The sequence below is a fragment of the Sceloporus occidentalis genome, unplaced genomic scaffold (assembly GCF_023333645.1).
Source record: "Sceloporus occidentalis isolate IW3139 unplaced genomic scaffold, rSceOcc1.0.p SCAF_4, whole genome shotgun sequence".
Taxonomy (NCBI): Eukaryota; Metazoa; Chordata; class Lepidosauria; order Squamata; family Phrynosomatidae; genus Sceloporus; species Sceloporus occidentalis.
The window spans coordinates 5,077,670-5,087,412 of record NW_028316984.1 but is presented as its reverse complement, the minus strand read 5'-3'; the positions used below and the strand labels follow the sequence as shown (position 1 = coordinate 5,087,412).

Genomic DNA, 9,743 nt, shown 5'->3' with positions numbered 1-9,743 from the left:
CAGGACACACTGTGGCTACCAAAATCTATGGATGCTCAAGTTCCATTATACATGATGTGGTAGTACAATAGTGTTCCAAATATAAAATGCCAAAATTAAGGTTTAGTTTTTAGAATTTCGGGTGGGAGGAGGCAATATTTTCAAGCTATGGATGATTGAATTCATGGATGCAGAATTGGTGTATATGGAGGGCCGATTATAGTATAAATCTTTAAAGCTATCAAAATAGAAAAGTGAAGGTTTTTTTAAATGTTTTCACTTTCTTGCCTAGAAGCGGTACATCAATATATTAAAATTTGCTGGAAGACAAACTCTGCCAAAACTTCAAGGTCTAGCAAATTCCTTACTTGCCTGGCAGACTATTTCATTGTCCAAAATGTGGAAGAGGCAACAAGAGGGTCAGCTATTTTAGATCTGATCCTAACCAACAAGGATGCAAGTGGTGGTATCCTTAGGTGGGAGTGACCATATTCTCCTGGAGTTTGTTATACAGTGGAAAGGGGAAGCCAGGCATAGTCAGACACACATTCTAGACTTTAGGAGAGTGGATTTCAGGAGGGAAATACTAGGGGTGATCCCGTGGTCAGAAACACTAAAAGAGATGGGAGCTTAGGATGGATGGGAGTTTCTCAAAAAGGAGATACCAAAGACACAGTTTCAAACAGTTCCAATGAGGAAGAAAAATGGGAGGTGTCTCAAGAAATCAGGATGGATGACTAATGTACTTTCAAGAGAGCTAAGTTTTAAATGGGGCATGTATAAGAAATGGAAAAAGAAGGGAAATCACCATAGAGGAATTCAAACCGATAGAGAGCGTGTGTAGGGGTAAAGTCAGAAAAGCTAAAGCGCAGAATGAGCTCAGGCTTGCTAGAGAGGTTAAGAACAATAAAAAGGGCTTTGGGGGTATGCTTGTAGCAAAAAGAAAAAGGAAGTGGTAGGGCCACTATGTGGAGAAGATGGCAAAAAGCTAACAGGGGACAGAGAAAAGGCAGAATTACTCAACACCTTCTTGTCAACACTTTCTTGTCACAAAAGAAAAAGAGTGCTCAACTTGGGGGAAATGGAGCAGAAGACACAATAGGGGAAATCCAACACAGAGGTAGTACAAGAATATCTCCTTAATCTGAATGAATTTAAATCTCTGAGACCAGGTGAACTACATCCAAGGGCCTTAAAAGAGCTGGCAAATGTAATCTCAGAGCCATTTCAATAACCTTTGAGAATTCCTGGAGAACAGGAGAAGTCCCAGAAGACTGGAGGAGAGCAAATGTTGTCCCCATCTTCAAAAAGGGGAAAAAAGAGGACCCCAACAATTATCATCCAGTTAGTCTAACATCAATACCAGGAAAGATTCTATGGCAGACCATTAAACAGAGAGTCTGTGAACATTTAGAAGTGAAAGCCATAATCACAAAAAGTCAGCATGGGTTTCTGAGAAACAAGTCATGCCAGACAAATCTGATTTCTCTTTTTTGATAAAATTACCAACTTGGTAGTTGAAAGGAACACTGTGGATACTGCATACCTTGATTTCAGTAAGACCTTTGACAAAATTCTCCATGACATTCTTGCAAACAAGCTGGTAAAATGTGAGTTAGGCTGGGCAACTGTTAAATTGATATATAATTGGATGAACCCAAAGGGTGTTCAGCAATGGCTCCTCTTTGTCTTGGAGAGAGGTGACCAGTGGGATGCGGAAGGGTTTTGTCCTGGGCACAGTGCTATTCAGTTTGGATGTAACAAGAGGGTATTATACTTATCTAAGCAATCGAGGTGGCAGCGTTATCGACCACATATTAGCCTCACCTTCGTTGTTCCCCCCTAGTAAATTCCTTTAAAATCCTGGAATGCATGGAAAGTGATCACCTCCCTTTGATAGCATCCTTACAACCAATTCTTGAACGAGCAGAACTAACTAAAAGAGCAAATCTAACAGGGGAACTGTTAGGGGAAAGAAGGCTGAAGTGGTCTATTAGACTGAGTAGCAATATACAAGAGAAATTAAACAACAATTTTCTGTCAAGTATCCGCCAGCTTTTCTATGATAAATCTACAAATCATATAGATCTCTACCAACAAATTGTGACAGAACTCAGACCGTGTTTAATTACAGACAAAAATTTTCAGACTTCTGAATATGGATGATTTGATACAGAATGCAGGGCAGTCAAAAAAAAGACCTGGCCAAAAAGATAAGAGATTCTTGCAAAAACCCATCTAGTAAGAACATGGAAAATTTAACTAATTTTAGGCTGAAATATAAAAGTCTTTTAAAAGCCAAGAAAGCTGATCATATAAAATCATAGTGGCAGGATTTGGAACTTGCGGTAATAGAACGGAAAGAAGACAAATTCTGGGAAATTGTTACTCATGGATTTAAAAAAGCAAAGAATTTACAGGAAGCCTCAATCATTGCCCCTACGTGGATTAAATATTTCTCCAATATTTTTCACTCTCATTCCAGCCCTTCTAAAGCAGTCTGGATGGATAAAGTTTCTTCTAATCTCCCTGAGTGGCAACCAGTCACAGCCAATGAACTAAAATGTTTAATTGCTTCATTGAAACCCAAGAAAGTTCCAGGAGAGGATATGCTTCCTTCAGAACTTTTCAAAGAATATGCTGAATGGTGGTCTCCCATCCTCGCCAATCTACAATAAACAATTCAGGACAAATGCCGCATGGATGGAAGACGAGCATTGTTTTCCTAATCCATAAGAAAGGAGACAGGAATGATCCACAAACCTACCGGCCAATCAGCTTACTTGATATTACTTCAAAGCTATATGCTCAACACTTGCTTTGCAAGTTAACAGACTGGCTACAAAATAAACAAGTCATATATGAAGAACAGGCAGGATTCAGAAGTGGATACAGCACTATAGATCAGCATTTTACATTAAGCCATATTGTAATGATGTATACAAAGAAAAATAAGAAACATGTCTATGCAGCTTTCATTGATCTTACAGCTGCTTCGATTCTATTAAGAGAAATAGATTATGGGGAAAGCAACACAGTTAAGGGATTGATATCAGACTTTTAAGATTGATACGGGAACTATTTATGAGGGTTAGAATCAGTTTAAATGGTTCCCTGACAGAAGCCATAAAAACAACCCAAGGAGTGAAACAGGGATGCCTTCTGGCACCTACCCTCCTTAACATCTATATGAATGATCTGGTATCTTTCTTATCTTCAACTGATTCTCCCTCCCCAGTTATCAAGAACAGAAGGATCTTCATTCTGATGTATGCAGATGATTTAGTGCTCATTTCCCTATCTCGTTTTGGTCTCAAAAATCTACTGAATGCTTTCAGTGTCTATTGCCATCAAGAACACTTGTCAATAAACTACTCCAAAACCAAAGTAATGGTATTCAGCAGAAACTCTCCAAAGCACAAATGGATCCTAGTCCAACATAACACAGAACAAACCCAGCTATTCAGATATCTGGGCATAGTTTTCAGTGAGTCCCTTTCTTGGAAAAACCATAGGGAGGCAGTAAAACTGAAAGCTGACAAAACAGTCAGAGCTTTGTTGAAATTCTATTACAACCAGGGTGGCCAGTTGATTGAACCTGCCTTAAAAATTTTCAACAGCAAAGTTATTGCCCAGATGTTTTATGGTGCAGAAATATGGGGATCAAACATCAACACTGTCAAAACCATGGAGATATTACAAAACAAATTTCTCCGAAAGCTCTGCACTTTACCAATGGAAGTCCTGCACCTTTTTTGTGCACTGAATTTGTGCCCCTCAGTTAAAACAAGAATAGATTTTATACAGATAAGATATTTTAAACACACGGCTGTCTTACCAACTAATCGTCTCCCAGCTTTGTGTTACTTGGAAATGTGCAACAACCAGTTCTGGTAATCAAGTTTTCAAATTCTTTTACAAAAATATAACTTTTCTGAGTTGAACACTGTTATTGGCATGGATAGGCAATTAAGGGAATTCCTCTTTAGGACTGATTTAAGAAAAAATCTGCAGTCAATTAGGACCTCACAATTTTCCTTTTGGTTCTCCTTTTTCAAGAGTGAACATTTCAGAGCCAGATAGTTGACTAAACTCAAGTCGCCTACTTTGAGAATTGCCTTCACTGAACTATGACTTCAAGTAATGCCTACGGCGGTTCTAGATGGATGCTACAACAAAATGCCTTTTGAGAACAGATTATGCATCTGCAGTCAGCCTCAGGTGGAGGATATTGTTCATTACTTCTTAATTTGTCCATTGTACAGCAACCCTAGAAAGAAATTTTTAACACCCTTGCTGACAAACAAAAGTGGTAGCTCTACTGTTGATTTGGTCCATTTCCTTTTGAGTGACACCAGCGACTGTGTAACACATAGAGTGGTTCTTTTTGCCATGGCTGCAAAAAAGATTAGAAAGAAAGAGTTAAATAAAATCGCCAAGTATTAATTAGATTTTTAAAAACTTTATTAAATATTAAAAACATACAAAAATAATAGAGAAACATTTCATCATAAATTTCAGGAAAAAAAGAAGAAAAAGCTACAAAAACTACAAAAAAACAACAAAAGAGAAGCTTCCTTGGTTGCTGAATTCTTCCAATATTTACTTAATACAGCTCACTGAACCCTTATCAACTTAATCTATATCTATATATCTATATCTATATCTATATCTATATATATACTATTAGTTTCTTAATGCTATCTCCATCACTTTTATACCTTTCTAACTATATTAAACTCTCATTCTTATATATTTCTTTTTTCATTACTGATACATCACTCATGAAAATATATTTTATCATTTCAATATTATTTATCTACTATTTTTTCCAATGTACGACTTCATGTATTATGTTTTAACCCAAGAGAATTATCTATCTCTATCTCACTTTTCCAGAGCCAGGTGTAGTTCTCCTATCTTTTCCTTCTGAAGGTATTCTCTCCAAATTCCCCATTCTTTATAGAAATCTTCCATCAGTCTATTATTGACTAAATAGGTCAGTCTGTCCATTTCAAATAGATCTGTCATTTTTAGTTGCCATTCCTCAATTGCTGGATATTCCTCCTTTTTCCAGTACTTCGCAAATATTATTCTTGTTGCTATTATAGCATATAATAAGATTTTTTTCTTTTTTTCTATCCAATTTTAGGTTATCCGTCATGTTCAAGAGGTACATTTTAACATTCAGACTTTCTTTAAATTTAAATATTTTTTCCAATTCCCTATGGATATTTTTCCAAAGATTTTTCGTTCTAGAACATTTCCACCACATACGCAGGTAACTTCCAACCTCTTTAGTAAATTTCCAACACTTATTTTTGTTATTCTCGAACATTTTTGATAGCTTATAAAGCATCAGGTACCACCTATACATGGATTTCTAAATATTTTCTTTTAATTCTATGCTTATAATTTGATTGATTTTCCTTTCCAGAGCCTCTCCCAGTCCTCCAATTGTATTACTTCATTTAAATCCTTAGCCCATTTTAACATAAATTCTTTAATGATCATATAATTAGGAATGAATTATATAGAATTTGGAAAACATACACAAACAAATTATATAGGGGAATACCAAGCTGGGTATCCCCTCAAGAAGCTTTCCAGATTAGAGGAAATACAAAAGGAGAAAAATGGCTTAGATATAAAGATATTTTGAAGGAAGGGGCATGGGAAATCAAATTAAAAACGTGTGAAGAATTGTTAGAAGGTCATGATTTGTATTGGTTCCCATATAGGCAGTTAACAAAAAGATTTAAGATGGATACCAAGCATCCAGGTATATTAAAGGAAAAAACGGAAATAGATGCAATTATCAAAAAAAAGGAAAAAGGGAGTTATTTCAGAGCTTTACAAATTGTATTTGAAACTAAATTTAGAAACAGAATCTGTCAAATCATGTATGATACAGTGGGCAAAAAATATTAAGCATAACCTACAATTGCAACAATGGGGAAGCGCATGGGGGAAGGATTTGAAATTCACACAATGTATGGATATAAAGGAAAACTATATGAAAATGGTACACAGGTGGTACCTAACACCAAACAGATTGTCAAAGATATATGGAAATAAAAATGGAAAATGTTGGAAGTGCAAAGAATATATAGGAACTTTCTACCATATGTGGTGGACGTGTGTCGAGGTAAAAAAATATTGGAAAGAAGTTCATAAGACGATACAAAAAATATATATAAACAAGAATATCCTCTTGAGCAAGAATTATATTTATTGAACATGGTTGAGGATAAGAATGCTAGAAAAATTCTAAAACCATTATTATACATGATAACAGCAGCTAGAATAATGACAGCAAAGTTTTGAAGAAGTAATGATATGCCAAAAATTGATGAATGGTTGGAAAAGTCACTAGAAGTAATAGAAATGGACAAGATAACCCTGCAACTACATGATGAGATGACTCAGGAAGAATATACTTGGGAACCTCTACTTAAGTTTTTTGAGCAAAGATGGTGTAACTAAAATATAATTAAGACTTGGTAGATATAGAATATTCATGTACATTATAGTATATTATAGTGTGCGATTTATCAATGGGAGAGAAAATTTTGAACTGAGTTTTGTGGTTAGTAAGCGAAAAGCATGAAGAGAAAATGCACAGTCTTTTATTTCAAACAAATGATTATTTTGAAGATGAGAGATAAAGAAGTTATGAAAAATTATATTAGAGAATATATGACAAAGGGCTGAAATTATGTGTAGCTATGTAAAATTACAACAAGGGAAAGGGAGAAGAAGGAAGGATTTATTATGAAACTATGTATAAAGCATTGTATTTTAACTGTAAATATAATAATAATAATAATAATAATAATAATAATAATAATAATAGTCTGGGCAACTCCAACAACAACTCTGAGACCAGCTGTATATAGTTATATAGAATTAGGCTTCTAGAAGTGACTCACAGTTTTAAAAGTTTAAAACTCACCCAGCCAAAATGGCCACAGAGAAACAGTTTCCTTCTTCCCTTCATCTCCTGAGACATTTGTTTTGTCTCTTCCAAAATTGTAGTTTAATCCATCATCCTTGTTGATGTTTCAAAGTATATTCTCCTTTGAGGTTGTCTTGAAGCATGCCCTGCAATCTTTGTCTCAACTGACCTTTTTCTTTAATTTAACTTTATCAATTTTATCTTGTAAACTATTTTGATATGTGAACTGGGGTAAAAATGGGATAAAAATGAATAGGAGGAGAAGGAAGAAAGGAGGATGGAGCAGGAGAAAGAGGCAACTTATGTGTTGTTTCTAGGGTGATTTTATGCAGATAGGAATCTTCTCTTCCTTCCCCAAGGTGAGACTACTTTGAAAGCTCCCATTTTTCACCCTCCCATCCATGGACCCAAGTGAATGTACTGAGGGCTTTTTAAAACAAACAAACAAAAAAGTTTTAAGACACAGACAGTTTTTAAAAGCCTGAGTTTGTATTTTGCTTAAAATGCGCACATAGTGCCTGGTTTAGCAGAGAATCCATCTCATGGGACATCTCATACAAGACATCAAAGGCTGTGGAGCATTCCTATTGTGCTTCAACAATGACATTGCTATTGTCCTCCTTGTAATCAGGATTGCACTCCTGTGGGAACTTTTCAGAGGGAACCTAAAAAGAAAAAAGAAATTTGAATATAACAAATTGTTTCTTTTTTTAAAAAAAATATTTTTATTGTTTAAGACATCGTCAAAATATCATAACAACCACCATATATAAACATTTTCATACATAGTCTCATGTATATTTCCATTTATGTTGTTTCATTGTGCTGAGAATGTAGCATATCTTGATTTCAGGAAGGTAAGGTGCTCTATAATATTTTAACAGGGAAGCTGGTGAATTATAGGCTACATAGTGCTACTGTTAGCTGGATTTGCAACTTGTTGACAGGCAGCGAGTGCTCATAAATGGTTCGTCTTCATCCTGAAGAGAAGTGGCTTACGGAATACCTCAGGGTTCTGTCTTGGCCTGTTGTTCAGTGTATTTGTAAATGACTTGAATGATGGAATAGAAAGTATGCTTATTAAAAATACAGATTCCATCATGTTAGGAGGGATAGCTAATGCTGCAAAGATCAGAATTCAAAATGATCTTGAGAGGCTGGTGAGCTGTGTCAAAACTAAAAAACAGGGATGAATGTTGACTCAAGCTAAACATGAGTCATTTTTAGGCATTTTGTGCATTTGATGAAATAAATGAATTTTGCAAAAGTTTATGCTACCAACTTCTTTCTCTCAGTTAGTTTCAAAGGTGCTACAAGATTTTTTTGTATATCAATCTAGACTAACATGGCTAGGCCCTTGAATGAGTCAGCCATGTTATTTGGTGGCCAAAAAACCCCAATGCAATTCTAGACTGCATCCACATGAGTATAGTATCCAGATCAAGAGAATTAGTAGTGACAGTCCATTCTGCTTTGGTTAGACATCACCTGGAATACTGTATCCAATTCTGGGCATCATTGTTCAAGAAGGATAGTGACAATAATGATAATAACATTTATTTATAACACCCTTTCCACCAAAGGGTGAAATATCAAACTTATATAGTCAGAGACAAAGACAGTAATGCATAACACTATAAATATATGTAAAATCCCTCAATATCCTATCAGAAGGGAGACTATGGCCTCAAGGAGACTGGGAAAAAGGAGCGGCCAGAGGCCACCCCCACCCCAATTACTGCAGTGCTGTGGCGACCAGACACTGTGGCCCCAAGACCAGCCATTGACACAGTCCCAAAGGAGCCGTGATAAGGAGTGGATAAAATCTGCTCCTTTTGCAGCCAGGTTAGGGCTGCCTTAGGCAACTCCGAGCAGCTTCTGCATGGCTTGGGGACATTTGTCATCCAATCATCATGCTCCCAAACCACATGGCAGGTGCCTTTTTTTGTCTGCCTATTTCGGGCCCAAGATAGTCAAAGGTTTTTGTCTGTTTAGCTTGGAGGGGATAAGACTGAGAGGTAACATGACAGCCATCTTTGAATATTTGAATGGATGTCATGTAGAAATGGAGTGAGGCTATCTTTTGATGCTCCATATGGACACTATGCCCCACCTTTTTCCCCAACCTGGCCTTTAAGGCCAGTCTGCACAGGGCCTAAGTTTGTTTTTTACTAATTGCTTGTATCAAACTAAAATGTTCCTTCTAATGGTGAATTGTGCCCCTTGGGATAGATGTTATGCAAATTCTGTAATTCTGCAGTCTCTGGAGCAGTAGGGGAGGGGGGGAAATACATGATCCATTTTCTGTGTGATTAAGTCTTACCTCCCAGTACACTGAGTCATCATAGCAGTTCTGATCAGGAGGTTGTCCCAAGAAAGGCAAGTGTAGAATTAATCCTGCATCATAGGGAGAAATGCACAAAAGGACATTAAATGCAGGCAAATGCTCAGTGTTATATGAAAATGGCAGCATAAACTATTATGGAAAAAACAATTCTTGTCTCTTTCCATTTTGGTAAAGCTGCTTCTCTATTAAAAGAGATTGATTTCTTTAAAGAAATGGTGCAGAAGTCAATACAACTTATTATCACTTATTAGAATGCATTACATAAAACAGTTCCAGTTTTGAGCACCACAATTCAAAAAGGACATTGAGAAACTAGTGAGTGTCCAAAGGAGGGTGACTAAAATGGGACGAACTTCCTGAGAGTAAGGGCTGTTCGACAGTGGAACACTCTTCCTCGGAGTGTAGTCTCCTTGGAGGTCTTTAAGCAGAGGCTGGATGGCCATCTGTCAGGGATGATTT

At 36.4% G+C, this 9,743-nt stretch overlaps 1 protein-coding gene across 2 annotated transcripts in view; it reads right to left on the bottom strand.

Annotated features, from left to right (window-relative positions):
- Positions 1–4,123: 4,123 nt before the first annotated feature.
- LOC149313448 (ammonium transporter Rh type A-like) overlaps positions 4,124–9,743 on the bottom strand; it is a 50,729-nt gene continuing 45,109 nt past the window's right edge. Inside the window, exons 9-11 of one of the 2 annotated variants that reach the window (XR_016280827.1) lie at positions 9,261–9,334; positions 7,449–7,602; positions 4,124–4,375 (exon numbers count right to left, since the gene is read on the bottom strand). Coding sequence is in view for 1 of the 2 variants with exons in the window: in XM_089519127.1 (XP_089375253.1) it covers positions 7,522–7,602; positions 9,261–9,334 (155 nt within the window). In the remaining variant the exon portion in view is untranslated. Of the gene's footprint in view, positions 4,376–7,404; positions 7,603–9,260; positions 9,335–9,743 lie in introns of those variants that run through there. The other variant, XM_089519127.1, reaches the window with a different exon arrangement.